At 31.7% G+C, this 17,455-nt stretch overlaps 1 protein-coding gene across 4 annotated transcripts in view; it reads right to left on the reverse strand.

Annotated features, from left to right (window-relative positions):
• The window catches only part of EXOC2 (exocyst complex component 2), a 200,436-nt gene that overhangs the window by 40,460 nt on the left and 142,521 nt on the right, over positions 1–17,455 (reverse strand). For all 4 annotated transcript variants that reach the window (XM_012541697.3, XM_023496373.2, XM_031946943.1 and 1 more), the window contains one exon: positions 13,527–13,668. In XM_012541697.3, the coding sequence (XP_012397151.1) occupies positions 13,527–13,668 (142 nt within the window). The remainder of the gene's footprint in view (positions 1–13,526; positions 13,669–17,455) is intronic.

Consider the following 17,455-nt stretch of genomic DNA (forward strand, 5'->3'; position numbering starts at 1 on the left):
ATACCTCCTAAATTCAAGCTCATAGAAAGGAGAGCAAATAAAATCCAATGGGAAACCTCTAAAATTATAGCTTTAAAATCTATATTTCACATTTTGTTTTTCCTGAAAACAATACTTGTGTTCCATACAATAGAGGAAGGCAGATTCAAATTAACAAGAGTAAACTAAATATATCAAAACCTAAGCAAAATATCTAGTTGATATGATAAGGGAATTTAGTCATAATTTGCAAAAGGTAGTTTAAAGGAGTCTAAGAGGATTTAATAATAATGAATCTTATTTCTTTTTAAAAATTAAGTTCATCCAATGAATATTTCCTTTAATTATATGTAGTGATACTAATAGTGCCAAACAACTAACCAATTAGGCTAAATTCCAAATCCTACCTCCATATTAAGAAGTATTTGGTGTGGCAAAATCTAGCTCTACCTTTTATTCAGAATATGTTGAAAAGAAATTTGAATCACTGCAAATGAATTTTGTTTGGCAGAAACAAAAAGTCAGGAAATGGGTTGAAAAGAACAGGAATATGTGTATAATTTCCTTTCTAAAATAAGTAGGCTAAATCAGCAGTCTTGATAGTTGATAGGATATGATTGTTGTTATGTTGTTGTACACATTTCAGAAAGTTTAAGGATGCATTCAATTAGCATGCTGAATTTTTCTTCATTGTTCCAGGTAATATACAGCAAAATGAGAAACCGATTACTCACTGACTTCAATTTTGAGATAGCTCTGTGACAGCATCAGTGTGGATGAATGTTATTAAAAGCAGTAACATTTAACAAATACATTCCAGCCTTTTTTCTTCTCTCAATTCTGAGTCTAGTTCATTATATATTAGTAGTGTCATAAGAATAAGATGTATGTAAAAATAGATCAACGTTATTGGTTGTAAATCTTATTATATATGTATACATATTAATGAGGATGGAACAATAAGCATTCTTGTTCTCCTGGTTTTTCCTGTGTATATAGGTTGAACACATTTAGGAATCTGTAATGTTCCAGACCTTGGTAAAAACAGCACAATGTGATCTACAAATAGGAACATGTGGACCACTGAAACACATTTATAAACTTTCTCCTACTTGGATTGTATACTGGATAGTTTCTTTGAGAATGACAAATAACACTATATAACAAATACAAGTTTCCCTATTATATAAAAATGTTGTGTAATACTAAAATATAAAGGGTTGGAAGAGAGCTTTTAAGGTAGCATTTTGTTAAAAAAAAAAAAAAAACTTGAAATAGTTGACAAAAATTGTAGTAAGATCTTATACTTTATATCTTTCAGATTAAGATAAAGTCTCCTATAGCATACTTCTGATAAAAGCCTATTATTTCCTTCTTACAACTCCCTCAATATATGTGTAGATTATAAAAAAGTAAATGTATGGGTTAATAACTACTGGTATTTTACCTTGTTTGCACTTGTTTGTTGTGTCTCTACTGCCTGGTGCAGGTACTTTAATAAATACTTGTTGATTGATAGGAATAATAATTTTTATCTGCCTTTCCTGCAGGTGTTTGAAATCCTTTATTACACATATCTTGAAAATCAATGCCTCAGCAATTTCATAATCATGATGGACACTTCTAGCACTGACCTCCTTTTTATACAGCCTACTCCAGATGCTCTTCTTGTCTTTGTTTTCTATAGTATCATTTTTATTTCCTTGTATAACATACTGAGCACTCTAAAAATTCAAATATAGTGGCTCCATTTTTCTACTTTTTGACCTGTATGACAATCCTATTTTGTATAGACTGTCTTATTTTAATTGTTATATTCTACTGGGAGGATCAAGATTAAAAAGGTTTGCTTCTTATTTGACAAAATACAATAGCCATTCCTAGTAAAAAATAACAGAGAGCATAAGAATAAATGAAGTTTTCCTTAAAATGTTAAGTAGCATCTATCTAAAACCATCTGCAAGCATCACATGTAATGGGGATAAACTGGAAGCATTCCCAATAAGATCAAGGGTGAAACAAAGTTGCCCACTATCATCATTACTATTCAGTATTAAAAATGTTAGCTTTAGCAAAAAGAAAAGAAAAAGAAATTGAAGGAATTAGAGTAGGTAATGAGGAAACAAAGTTATCACTCTTTGAGATGATATGATATTATACTTAGTGAATCCTAGAAAATCAATTAAAAACTACTAAAAACAATGAATAACTTTAGCAAAGTGACAGGATATAAAAATAAATCCACATAAATCATTAGCATTTCTATATGTTACCAACAAAATCCAACAGTAAGAACTAGAAAAAGAAATTCCATTTAAGATAAAAATAAAATATTTAAGAATCTACCTGCCAAGACAAAGCCAAGAACTATAAGAACACAATTACAAAACATTTTTCACACAAATAAAGTTAGATCTAAACAACTGGAATAATATCAGAGCTCATGAGTAGGAGGAGCTAAAATAATAAAAAAATGACAATTCTACCTAAATTAATTTACTTAGTGCCATAAAAATCAAACTGCTAAGAAATTACTTTAATGAAAAAAAAAAATGCAAACGAAGGTGGCCTAGCTGTACCAGACTTAATACTATATTATAAAGTAGTAGTCATCGAAACCATTTGGTATTGGCTAAGAAATACACAGTAGTGGATCAGTGGAATAGGTTAAGGTTCACAATGACTATGTAATGACTACATAATCTAGTGTTTGATAAACCCAAAGGACTCCAGCTTCTGGGATAATAACTCACTATTTGACAAAAATTGCCAGGAAAACTGGAAAATAGTTTAACAGAAACTAAGCACTGATCAACACCCAAACCCTATACCAAGATGAGGTCAACATAAAGGGTAGTACTATAAGCAAATTAGGAGAACAAGGGAAAGTCTACTTCTTAGATCTGTGAAGAAGGAAGGAATTTATGGCCAAAGAACTACAAAACATTATGAAATGCAAAATGGATCATATTGATTATATTAAATTTAAAAAGTTTTTGTATAAACAAAATCAATGCAGACAAGATTAGAAACAAAGCAGAAAACAGGGAAAATTTTTTTACATCCTAGGATTTTGATAAAGGCCTCATTTCTAAAACATATAGAGAATTGACTCAAATTTATAATATAAGCCATTCTCCAACTGATAAATGGTCAAAGGATATGAACATACCCCTCAGATTGGCTAAGATGCCAGGAAAAGATAATGATAAATGTTGGAGGGCATGTGGGAAAACTGGGACACTGATAAATTGTTGGTGGAGTTGTGAATGGATCCAACCATTCTGAAGAGCAATTTGGAACTATGCCCAAAGGGTTATCAAATTCTGCATACCCTTGAATTCAGCAGTATCTCTGTAGAATAAAAGCTCTCTGAAAACAGGGACTTATTTCTGTTATCCATAAATCTAAAACCTGCAGTATGTTTTACAGAGAGTAGGTACTTAATGAACATTAAGTGAACTGAGCTGGATGATGCATTTATTTGTAATCTGTTTTGTAACTGTATGCATGTTTCTTTTTCCAAGACAGGTAGAAATTATCTATATTATCTATAGAGTGGCTCCACTTTTCCACTTTTTGACCTGCATGACAGTCCTATTTTATAGACTGTCTTATTTTAATTGTCATATTCTACTGGGAGGATCAAGATTAAAAAGGTTTGCTTCTTATTTGACAAAATACAACAGCCATTCCTAGTAAAAAAAAAAATGCCAGAGAACATAAGAATAAATGGAGTTCTCCTTAAAATGTTAAGTAGCATCTATCTAATACCATCAGCAATTAGAAATTATCCCTTTGGAACACTGGCAATTCTGTAGCACAATACTACAAAGAATGCTTAGTCAGAAAAATGCTTGTCAAATGAAATACTGCCCACAACCAAATAAATGGCCTCTGTATGCTGACTAGATTAAATGGATAATTCAACAATGCAGGAATAACAGAGCTTCCCTGCCCCACTTCCCACAATTAGGGAAGCAACCCTTAATGGAGATCAGACTGGCCAATTACTTCTGCAGGTCCTGTAACATAAGCCTTCTCAGTTGTCAAGATTATCACCAAACTCTTTTGCCCTATCAAATGCATCAACATCAAATATGAATATGATTTTTACCAATGGATAAAATATTTTAAAAAGTGAATTAAGATCTGCCTCTGAACCCTAAGGACCACTGGGTCTTCCTAATTGATTTGTTTTAACTTCTGATACGTTGGGTCTTTCAAACAGATTGTGAGTTTCTTGAGAGCAGGGATTAACTTGATTTTCTATGTGTATCCTGTGTACTTAGCACCATGTTTTGTACATTAAAAGCGTTTGATAAGAGCTTTTTCATTTATTTAGTGAAAAAATTCCTGAGTTACTTATTCAAATGACTTCCCCTCCCAAACATTAAATTATTATATATATTTAGCTAATTCTTTTAAAATATGTAAAATCAGTAAGTAAGAAAAAGCAATTTAATGTAGAAATGTGAAGATATAGTACTATTGAGATGTTCAATAAATACTGTTGATTGAGGATTAAGAGATTTACTCCAGATCATACTTGCACAAAAATGTTTAAAAGAGAAAAAAAGAACCAACCTCCAAAGTTCACATGTAGAAATGGAACTCTATGTTTGATATGTTAAGTTTGCAAAATCTTTTACCAAACCCAAGAAATTATGAATGTTTGAATAGCTAAATTACAATCACTTAGAGGTGGAGGGTACTAGGAAGTTGACATATAAGATGGGGGAAAACCCACCAACTCTGCTTCAATAATACACTGAAATTGCTAAATATACACTTTTTTTTTTTTTTTTAACATGACTCACTGGACTTAATAACATTTTAGGAAAACACCTCAAATATTCCACTGAGATATGATTTACTAAGAACTAGATTTGATCATCATAATAAAATGGCAACAAATTTATTATTGTTGACACTTATAATTTTTCCTGCTATTCTTTGCTAAGGTTTTTTTTTTTTTTTTAAATAAGAGTTATTTTTTTAAAAAGAGAGAAAAGACCAACTACAGATACAAATGAATGGAGTCAACAGTCAAGATTTTGTGTATAAGCAGTTAAAAAAAAATAGTGGGGAAAAGAGCTCTCATATACATTTCAGGAAACATGGGCACTGACAGTGCTGCAATTTCAAGGTGATCATAATGACTTTGGATTACCTTCAATTAGGAGCATACAACACTGGAAGATTGGGGGACTGGTCTTTAATTTCTCAGGTAAGAATCATAATTAACTTATTCATCTTTTATTTCTAAAAGACTGAACAGTCTTCCATTATACTGCCTTGAATGAGGGAACTATGCTGTACAACTGTTTGTGTTGGGAGTGTCCCTTATAAATGGCAGGTGTTCAGTAAAGATTTATCATTTGAAAAAGTAAATAAATACTTTCTCTTCTTCTACCTACCATATAAATATGTCCTCTTGTGAATTCATTATTAATTTAACATTTTTATTCTACTGCTTTATTTTCTATACCTGTGTCTACACTGATCTTGTCTTTTTCAGACTATAATCTTGAAAGCAAAGAATATAATTCTTTTTGTATAAGTCTTTTCAACACAATGTATCATGCAATAAAATACTTTCTAAAGTTTTTGAGGATAATGATGAGTCCTATATTTTAATCACAGTTTTCAAAGCTTAGTTAGAACATGACACATAGACTAGAAAAATATAATTGACTATATTTCCCACACTTCTAACATACTATTTTGAAGAAGGAATAAATGTATAGGATATTCCACAGGTTAGAATGATTACAATGTCAGTAAAAGTATGTCTCAATGTAGTAACTAAATTAGAAAGTCAATTTAATAAACAAATATTTGGAATTTAAATAAAGTTTACTACTGGGGGCTATTACAGTAGATGGGTTTAATTTTTTTGACTTGTAGAGAAGCAAAAACAACACAAGCTCAGCAGACAATAACATTTCTTACAATATGTGTTCTCAAGCTTATCAGGAAATTTAAGCATTAAGGAAAAGCTGTCAAACTCAGTAATGACTATAATTATGTAGGGGCGTCATCTTGTGTAATATGCAATTTCAATCCCATATGCATTCAATTTCTTCATATTTCTACCAAAGACAAAACCTTAAATAAGAAAAACCAGGTGAAACTTTAAAAGATGAAAGAAAAGAAAAACAAAATAAGAAAAGAAAATAGGAAAGTGAAGTCAAAGATAGCTGAATTATGGAGGCCTGAAAGGAGACATGGATCTTTGTTCATAATTTGTTAATTTGCTCTTTCTTTTCTGGTCTTATTAAAATAAGACATTAGAGTGAGATTTTTTTTTTGTCTCTTTCTTATTTGATCATTTTTGTTGACAGCTATTAAATTTATCTTAAAAATTAAATGAGGAAAAAATTTCTATAGGGGTACTTTGATTCCTGAGTTTAAAGATTAGGTAATTTCTTTGATATACGTACACACAATCAAACTGTCATCTATAAAGGGAAACAAATTAATTCAAATAATTGATGTGTTCCTTCTAATTTGTGGAAAACAAAAGTTAATTTTTTTTTTATTTTTAACAAGTTTAAGTTTCAATTGTAACCTCAATTATACTTCTTGGCAAAATTGTGGCTATAACAGAAAAAAGAAAAATTTTCTTAAGTAAATTTACCAAAGTGTGAAAATACATGTTTTACAAATGTTCCAACTTCTAAGTGATTTAATAGTGACAGTTCATAGAATAGTATGGTGAAATCTCAACATGCAGTTATGAAAAATAAGTAATATGCTAAATGATTTTTAAAAATACACATTCCATCTCTTCTTTGCCATACCCTTAGGTGGTACTTTAACCTATTACCTCGTACTTTAATTACTGGGAGCCTACAACAGGCACTAGAGTCTCTCTAAACTAAACAAATGGCTGATAAATTTACTTAAAACATCACTTCTTTTTATTCTTTTATTTAAAAAACCTTCAGTGGCTTCTCTTACCAATTTGGAAGTCCATACTCCTTAATTTAACATGACATGCTGTAATTTGGGCCCAATCTATTATTTTGGTCTTATTTCCCATTGTTATTATTGTTTGGTCATTTCAGTCCTGCCCAATTCTTCTGACCCTATTTGAAGTTTTCTTGGTCAGAGATACTGAAATGGTGTGCCATTTACTCTTCTAGCTCATTTTACAGATAAAGAAACTGAGGCAAATGAAGTTATGTGACTTGCCCAGATTCACACAGTAAGAGTCTGAGGACAAATTTGAACTCAGGAAGATGAATCTTTCTCTCTACAGGTTCAGCACTATATGACTATGCTGCCTGGTTGCCTTATTTATATGTATATATTTAATTCTCTAGCTAATATGGACTACTAACTACACTACAATCCTACCAAAGAACATAAGCTCCCTGAAAGCCTGGTTGGCTTTGATTTTGTATTTATATATCTAGAGGAGTATCTAGCACAAAATAGGCACTAAACAAATTCTTCCTGATTGATCACAGTTTTCCTATTCGACAACTTTCTCCCTAGAATGATCTTCCTTTTTCATGTTTACCTATAAAAACTTGTGAACCTCCAATATCACCTCTATGATGCCTTCCTTCTCTGGCTTATCTAGTGTAAAAATCACAAAATCTTAAAGAGATAGAGTCTGCAGTGTAGAAGTCAGTTACCCAGCCTGACCTCAATTCCTGGCAAATTTCGGATATATTCGTAAGGGGAACAATAGAAAATGAAACAGTAACCACAAATAGCCAACATGATTTCATCAAGAACTAGTCATGCCAGATTAACCCAATTTTCTTTTCTTTTTCTTTTGACAAGGTTACTAAACTGATAGATAAGGGCAATCATATAGACATAGTGAAGCACTTGATAGATAATCTCTTAGTTATTCTTGTGGAAAAGATGGAAAGATGGGGAAAAACAGTATAGTTAGGTACATTTTGGAACTGATTAAGATACATTAGATGATAGGATTCAAAAAGATCTTGACACCCTACAATACTGAAGAGAATCTTATTAAGATGAAATTTAACAGGGATAATAATAAAGAGTCTCATATGTTTACTTAATCTCTTAAATTTATAACCACAAGAGAAGGATGGTGTGGATAAACAAAAAACTGTCTGAAAAAGATTTGGCTATTTTAGTGGATTTACTTTCTCAATGAGCCAAAAATGTGAGATGATGACCAAAAAAGATAATTTATTCTGAAGTTGCATTGAGAGCATAAGAATGTCTGGAGATAAGGGGCTGATAGTCTTAACTATGTTCTGGGTAGAAAATATCTGAAATATTGTGTTCAATTCTCATAGAATGTTTCTGCATTTTAGGAGGGATAATCATAACTTAGGATAAATCAGGAGAATGGCAGCTAATATGTTAATGGATCTCAATATTATTCCATATGAAGATCTTTTGAAGCAAAAGAAGTGTTTGGTCTGGTGAGGAGAAAACTTGTGGGGGAGGCATAATATTTCTCTTCATCCTTATGGAAGGATTGTCATGTAAAAGAGACATTATATTTCTTCTGTTTGGCCTCAGGGGACAAGACTAGAAATAATGGGCCAATATTGGAAAGAGGTTAATTTAGAATTAATTTAAGAAAACACTTCCTAAACATTAGATCTATCTAAAAGTGGAAGAGGTTACTTTAGAAGGCAGTAAATTTCCATTCACTGGAAGTCTTTGGATTGGCTGTATACTTTTTTGTGCCTATTGTTGTAAAGATTTTTGTTCAGAGACAGTTTGGAACAGCTGGTCTCTGAGACTTCTTTAAATTTGGAGACTCTAAGATTCCAAGTTTTTCTTCTTCCTCTAGAACTGAAGATAGTACTCCATATATGATCTGACCAGCATCCAGTACAGCAACACTATTATTTCTTTTGTCAATTTTCTGGCAGTCCATACTTTTCATCTTATCCTTCTTGTAATGTACAAATCCAAAATATTTTTGGTTGTCTCATGACATGTTGCAATCAAATATCTGACATTTTTACAGGATGCTGGTATTTCCCTCTTCCCTATTCTTACAAAAAGCATTCTATACTTTTATAGCACTTACATTGGTGCCTTCTACAGATATCTATAAAGAACCATCTTATTTCCTATATTAGACTGCATAGCTCTGAATTCCATAGTATATCTAGGAAGTGCCTTCCACATAAGTAATGTTCAATAATTGTTAACTGAAGGACTTAATGAGTAAAATCAATTTCTTAAAAACTCAATTGCTGAATTAAGTAAATGGCCCAAAGGATATGCCTAACTGAAATTCCTAAAAGGGGAATTTCAGAAAATTTTCAAGGAAGAACTTTACATTGCAGATAATAGATGCAAAATTTCTTATAGTCTAAGTCACTTATGGTCCCTGAAAGGTAAGACTCTAAAAGACAGCTATGAGCACTAAAATATTTAGTGATGATTTTCTTTCAGACAAATCAGTAATTTAGAAATATTATTGTTAAATTGAAGAATACTTTCTCCATATCATTATAATTTCAGTTCCTATAGTTGTAAAAACATGTTACCATTTTGACACCAAAACTGGATACTGTGTGACACATACCTAAGATTAAAACTAAATTCCTAAAATCTGTGCTCTGCATTGGAACTGACGTATTTAAAAAATATTTTCATTAATAAGCAAAATGAAATTTCTTTGAACAGATAAATCTCATTTTTAGCAGGCTTGTAGAAATTTGAATTGACAAAACATCTTGATTGATGCAACTGTGGTTATTAAAATAAAATTATGACTATTAAAATAAAAAAATTAAAGTTTTTATCTTGACATTAAAGAGACATATTTTTATGGAGAACAAGAGAATTCTTAAATCAGCTACATAGAGCTATACAGGAGTGTTAATATATGGAGCTCCTAAATAAAATGAAATTTCAGCAACGATGAGTAAAATTAAAATCATAAGTAAAAATAGTCAGTTATATGACTCAAATCTAACCAGAATAATCTTTATTGATAAAATGGCACAAACAAAAGGCTGAGAGTAGCTTAACAGCTGTCAGGTTTTAAAAAGGATGGCAATGGCTTTAATGGATAGCTCTTCATGAATCATGAAATTAATCAATTAGATTTTTTATAAATTGGTATAAATAGGACAGCACACTAAGTTCACTGACATCCATTGTTTTATTTAATCAGTTACCTAAATAATTTGCATTTTAAAACATATACATTTTAAAAAGTAAAGATATCAGAATTAGCTAAATATATTTTTAAAATTAATTCCCTTCTTCTATCTTTCCTATTACTATGGAGTTCAAAGCCTTCTTCCCAGTCCCTGTTGCTAAGGTCTGCCAATTTTAGCTCTGCAACATTTCTCCAAAATGCCTCCTTTTCTCCTCTGATACTGCCACCACACTGATAGGGACCCCCATCACCTCAAACCTGGATTGCAGCAACTGCCTGCTGGAGGATTTACTAGCCTCAAGTTTCTTATCAATCCATCTTCCAGACAGTTACCAAAGGGATTTTCCTAAAGTGCAGGTTTGATCATATAGTCCTCCCAGCTATTCAATAAATTCTAGTGACTCCCTATTACCTCCAGGAGCAATAGCAAATGCTCTGTTTGGAATTCAAAGTCCTTCATAACCTAGCTCCCTTACCTTTCCAGTATTCCTTTTCCTTACTCCCTGCCATATATTCTTAGATCCCTTGCAGGTCTCTTGCCTGTTGCATGAACCAAGACATTCCATCTCTTGGTTCTGGGAATTTTTTCTGGCTGTCCCTCATGCCTGCATCATTCTTCTTCTTCAATACCACCCTCTGACTTGCCTGGATTCCTTTTAGTCTTAAATAAAATACCACTTTTCATAGGAAGTCTTTCCCAACTCCTTTTAATTCTAGCTCCATCCTTTTGTTAATTATTTCCTATGTATCATATATACATATTCTACTTTGTATATATTTGTTTGCATATTGCCTTCCCCATTAATTATAAGCTCCTTGAAGGCAGGGACTGTCTTTTCCCTTTCTTTCTTTCTTTTTTTTTTTGTATCCTCAGTGCTTAACACAATGGCTTGCATGTAGTAGGTACTTGAAAAATACTTGTTGATGAAGTCTACCCTTACATCTTAAACTAAGCCTTTATTTTATTACTAAAAAAAAAGTGACTTATCAAGATTATTCAAGATTCATTATGGAATAGCAAAGGGCCATGAAAAAAACTGACTTAAATACAGTTCACAAGGATGGAAACAATTACCAATGTCCCTACTGTTACAGATAAAATAATTGTAAAATTTCTAATGTAACAAAGTAAAGCACAATTTCAGATATAAAGATGCGCCGGTACATTCTGAAGTTAATAACAATTTTAAAAAGAGTAAAGTAAATTTGAATAGAGTTTTTAAAAATTCAACTCGAGTCAACCTGCCTACAAAGTAATCACAAGGAAAATAATAACTGCCCTGTCCACTTTACAGCATTGCTCTAAACCTCAAATCTTAGTTTTACCCAGAATAATGCTTGGCTTCCCTCCCCAACCCCCAGAGGTAGGGAGAAAATTTATAGGAGGGATAGTGAGAGGGTGGTACCTCTGGGTCACTGATCATTTTGATCAATGTGGGGAAGTCTCAGTGAAAATAACCAATTCCTATATAACTTAAGGTCTTAGAGAATTGTGTGGAATGCTGAGAGGTTGAGTTACTCTTTGCTGATCATCTTCAATTTATCTTTTATATGACTTGTTTGTACATAGTCATACACATGTTGTCTTCCCTATTAAATTGAACTCCTTGAAATTAAAGTCTGTTTTGTATCTCTTTATATCCCAAGAGCTTAGTACAATGTTAAGTCCAGGGAAGTAAAAGTCCTTGGTCTTTAGGGGAAGAAGGAGACAGATAAACTGCCAGAAGGCTTGCCACCAACTTCTTTCCTCCTCATCCAGCTGCAAAGTGAGTCTTGCTTGTTTCACCCCACCCTCTAATCCTTGCCTGCAACTATCTGTATAGGCCAAACATTGAGCCAGCATGGAACAGTGAGAAGGGCTATTTTTCCAAACATGTGCTAATAGAGTCATTGTCAAATAGGTAATTAGCTTTAAGTGCTTGGTTGTCTGATTCAAGCACACCTTTTAAGAGTTTCAGCCCTTTACAATACAGTGCCTGGCACACAAAGCTGCTTAATATATGCTTGCTGATTTGACCAAGATCATCTACAGCCAGATATAAACCCAAGTCTGTCTGACCACAAGGCCAGTTTTCTAGTTCAACATACTCTCCTTGCTTGACACACAGAAGAGGATGTTTGTAAAATAAATTTGGTACACATAGACCCATTCAAAGGCTACAGTAGTAATCAGTTTGCTTTACTTCTTGTAAATGAGGACAAATCATGTAGAAAGGAGCTGGGACCCTGAATCCTGATTTGAGATAAGTAAAGAATTTGATTATAATATTCTTAATCATTTTGATATCTTCAAACTGGGATTTCATTATTACTATTAAGATTAAAAGCAAAAGACAGGATTACATTTGTACCTTTTTTATTAACTTAATTACATGATTATTTTGATTTAACTTATCTTCTGTGCTACACTTTTAAGTTCTGTGAGGAAAAAAAGTTTCACATCATCCTTGTATCTCCTCTAGCTCATGGTATATCTACCTTAGTGGCTTTTTAATCATTTTAAATGATCATCAAAATCAATTATTATGCACATACAATCCCAGGAAGACATATTTGGTGTGAATATTTTATTACTGATTACAATTTGGTAGACACTTTCTTTTTACATTAAAATAATTAATAGGTACTTTGGTATTTGAGGAATCAAAAAGTTCACTTAAAGAAATAGATAACAGGGGGTAGCTAGGTGGCGCACTGGATAGAGTACCAGCCCTGAAGGAGGACCCGAGTTCAAATGTGATCCCAGACACTTAACACTTCCTAGCTGTGTGACCCTGGGCAAGTCGCTTAAACCCCATTGCCTCAGAAAAAAAAAAGAAAAAAAAAGAAAAAAGAAATAGATAACTTCTACCAAGAAAGATAAATTCATTATTTTAAAACATGCTATCGGATACCTGAAGTGACTATTTGATATGATGAAGAAAATTCTACTAATGTATTATTCTTCTGTAGTTTAATTTTATTTGCTAGATTACTGTAGTAATTTTATTCCTACACAGTTTTTCTAACTGCATCAATAATGAGGTCTTATATAGAAGAAATTAGATTTTAAGAAACAATTGATGGCTGTCATGAATTCATTACACAATCATTTACAATCTACCAATTATACGTAAATAATGAAGGAGACCACAAAAAGTATGATTGAGATGATCAATTATTAAATGATACATTAACCATTTTAGACTATTTAAGGACAATTTACAAGCCATTAAAAAAACATACAAAAAAAATTCACCAAATCTCAGAATATCTTTTGTTTTGCTTCTTAACATCTAAAACCAAACAGTAAACCTGAGAAGTTTGGATAAAATGGAGTGATTTAACCATACAGTGTTTTCTTAAACTTTATCTATTATCAACTTTTGCTATTTGAATTCTATATCCCTTAAAATATTTATAATTTAAAACTGTTTACCTGTTGGAGTCAAGCAGTCTTTCCAATCAAAATAGCCTGCATAAATTCCAGGTTCTAAGGAGCCAACAATAGGATCTGCTTTCAACTCGATGTAATTTTCAAATAGCCTTTGATCTAACTCTTTCAGTGAAGCCATGCTAACCTATAAACACATAAATTGGGAGGAAAAACAATTAAGATTTGTCTTCTATTTGAGAAAACAAAAGAGAGCAACGATATTAACTTACAAATGTACTTTAGAATTACCTTTTGTTTATTATTAAAACAGAATTTTTCTAATAAAAAACCCATAATTTTTAAAGCCCACTAAGAGCACATTTACTTCAAAAAGTTTTAAGAATTATAATCACTTTACTTTTAACTATGAGATTTGTTAAGAACATCTTACTAATTGTCTAGATAATAAGAAATTATAAATACAGATGTAATACACAAGAAATTATAGTCAGAATGTCCAGTGAGTATTTAGTCAACTTTATCAGTTTCAATTATATATTTTGTTTTAAAATTAAGACACTCTAAAGCACAATAAAATTAGTTTTCTTCTTATAATATTATAGTTGTCAATATATCTTTTTTTGGTGAAAAATCAGAAGGTATTCTGGGATTTTGATGTGCCTCAAGATATTCACGATAAAGATTAATCAACAATATGTAAGATACAAAAGATATAGAGGATAGTTAACTCTGTCTTGGCCTTCTCACATATTCTGTAATTAAAAAAAAAATCTCTAATATCAATTAAATTTTACTTGTGAAGTTAGCTTGTTCATAAAAGTTTTTAAAATAATATTTATAATTGCATAATGGTTACAAATATAATTGCATATATTTGCATAAAGGCATGCAAATGTTTTTGGTTGTTATTATCTGTGCAAAATGAAAACTAGTGTATATAGCAGGGAAAACTGGTGAGTAAATTAATGAATCTGGATCCTGTTTACATTTTATAATCATCTGATAGCTTAAGTGAAATCCTATATGTTGATTATAATTATCACTATATATAATAAATATTAGTGAAAGTGAAGTCTCTACTTGAATAAAAGTGTGGAACATTGGTATACAACGTGTAGTTGAGTGAAATGCCTTTAAACCTTAAAGGGCTATATAAATTGTAGTTATTATAATCATAATTGTTAATAGTATTAATATTGTTACTAGCAACACTTGTTAATATTATTAATAGCAACACTTTACATTATAAGGCACTTTACAATCTGTAAAGTGTTTCCTTCGAAACTATCTGTAAGATAGGTAGTATATAAGAATTCCTATTTTAGAAAAGAAATTATAGACAGAATACCAACATCATAGAATTAAATTGTGTTAATTAAAATACATTAAATGCTTTCCTAAGAGTCCTGCAGATAATTAAAGACAAGATTTTAAACTTGGATCTTCTTACTCCAATACCAGTATTCTTTTCACTACATCTAGCATGTTCACATAATATTAAAGACCAGTAGAATCAGAACATCTTATGTATTAATACTGACAACACTAGTTTAAATTCTGACACATTAAAAATAGAGAACACTCTTCTGAAACCTGAGGAAGGGAGGTCTATAGATTTCAAGCTGGAAGGTTATTCAGAGACCATCTAATCCAATTATCACCCTCTTCCCTGGCCTGATTTTTCAGATGAGGAGATAGACACCTAAAGAGGTTAAGTGACATGCTTAAAGTCATTGAGATGGCTCATCCAGGATCTGGTCAGGTCCTGTGATATTATATTTAGTGCTCTTGTGCCATGTTCCTTTTTTTCAGTACATGATAAAAATTATAAAAAACCATTACTCTAAGAGAAAACACAAGCAGAAAATACAGATGGCTTCAAAAAGTTTTGAGCATGTTAACAAATTAGAAGACTTTACTTAATAGTTTATTAGGTGAAACTGGTGATATGTAGGGTACATTTTACATCATGGAAGATCATGCCCTTGTATTAATCTATAATAACTCCCTATTTACTACCATATTGATACAATCAATTTCAAGATCTACTAAAATCTGGTCTCATGATATCTGTTCAATATTTCTTTTAATACACTAAATATATATTCTCCATTTCCTTACTGTCTGCTATATATGCTATGGTCATTCTTGCTAAGGTTTTTACTTCTACTGTATTTTTACTTCCTAGAATGCTTTCTCTTTGGGATTTTTTTATCATATACCTATCTGGGACAAAAGACAAACAAAGTGCTGGCAGAGAAAGAAACACAACTAAAACATGCTTCCTTGTTCTTGGCTAACAATTTAGTAAGGATGATAAGAAAAATAAATATATTGATAAATAAAATATAATTCAATTCAATAAACATTTATTAAATGCTTACTATATATGAGGTACATACAAAATGGAGAGTCTAAGAAATGATCTTACCTATGAGGCCCTGGGCAAGACACTTAATTCCTCAAAACCTCATTTTTGCTGTAAATGATACTATATAAGTGTATGTTGTATGTATGTATAGGTATGTGAATATGCATGTGTATACACACACATACTTTACATATAAATACACTTTCTATATATGTTACATAAATGATATTATACACTAAACTGTAAATTAAACTATTTACCTCATGGTTTTGCTGTATATAAGAATTTTAGTAAAACATAAAGGAACTCTATATGGGATTAAGTATTACTATGTACATGTACAAGTATTACATAGTACATTACTATGTACAGTATTAAGTATTACTATGTACTATGTTTTTTCTTTTTCTCAGAGAACCTGTGATTTCAATGGTGTGGGTCACAGATCTGTACCTTCTCTACAGCTTAAGAAACTTAGTTGTTCTGAGCACAGGGAGATTAAAGAACATGCCCTGGATCACAGAATTACAATATGTCTGAAGCAGGTCTTGAACGCATGTTTTTCTGGTTTTGAGAACAGCTCTATACTCACTACATTGAGGTTAGTATCAAACTCAAATCAAAACAAATTCCTACTGATGTAACCTTAGAAAAACGCAATTTAACATTAGCTATGTTTTATTATATTTTTATTTATTTTGTTAAACATTTCCCAATTAGATTTTAATCTTGTTCTGGTTACACTGGGGTTCATGTATCCTGGACACAAATTTGACACCTTTGCACTGCCCTAAGCTATTAAAAAAAACAAACAAACAAACCCACAAACTATTAGTTTTGGGAATGGGAGATGCTAACTGGTGTCTCCAAGTTGGAAGCCAGAAGTGCCCCAAAAGATTGAAGAGCACTTGAAGAACACTATAAGAGCTCTTCTCTTTCTAAGTTCTTGACAACTTTGCCCTGCCCTTAACAGAAGCCAGCATCTATCTCAACCAATAAGGAGAAAGTCCTACACCAATGGGCTCTGGAATTGGAGTTATACTTTTATTACTGAGAAGGCAGCAAGATGTAGTAAGAACCATGGACAGAAAAATCACCTGTTTTCATGGCATGGCTCCAATGTATATTTACTCTGTGACTATGGGTAAGTCAACTAATCTCTTGGGACCTCAATTTCTTCATTTTTAAAATAGGTATGTTTGCTCAATCCACCTCAAAGATTTATTGTGGTTAACATGCCTTTTAAACAATAGAGTACTATACAGGTGTGAGCTATCATTCCTGACTTAAAAGAGGATAGAGATGTGAAAAGGATGAAAAAAGTTGATAAAACAAGGAACTAGAAGAGCAAGGCAAGAAAGAAAAAAAAAAGGGGGGGAGGAAGAGAAGGTTGGGTCAAACATTTTATCTCCCAGATAATATATATTGTTCCAAAGAAGAGGAATCCTGGTGACTAATAATATGGTAGATACCAAGAAAAAAGTACACTTCCATTTTATTATTTTGCACACTTAATGCAACTTGGTATTAAAAGAGAGAGCCCTAAACTTGTAGTCAAGGGAGATTAGAGTTTGAATTCCACCTCAGATAACTGAGTAGC

Source organism: Sarcophilus harrisii, chromosome 1, assembly GCF_902635505.1.
Source record: "Sarcophilus harrisii chromosome 1, mSarHar1.11, whole genome shotgun sequence".
Classification (NCBI taxonomy): domain Eukaryota; kingdom Metazoa; phylum Chordata; class Mammalia; order Dasyuromorphia; family Dasyuridae; genus Sarcophilus; species Sarcophilus harrisii.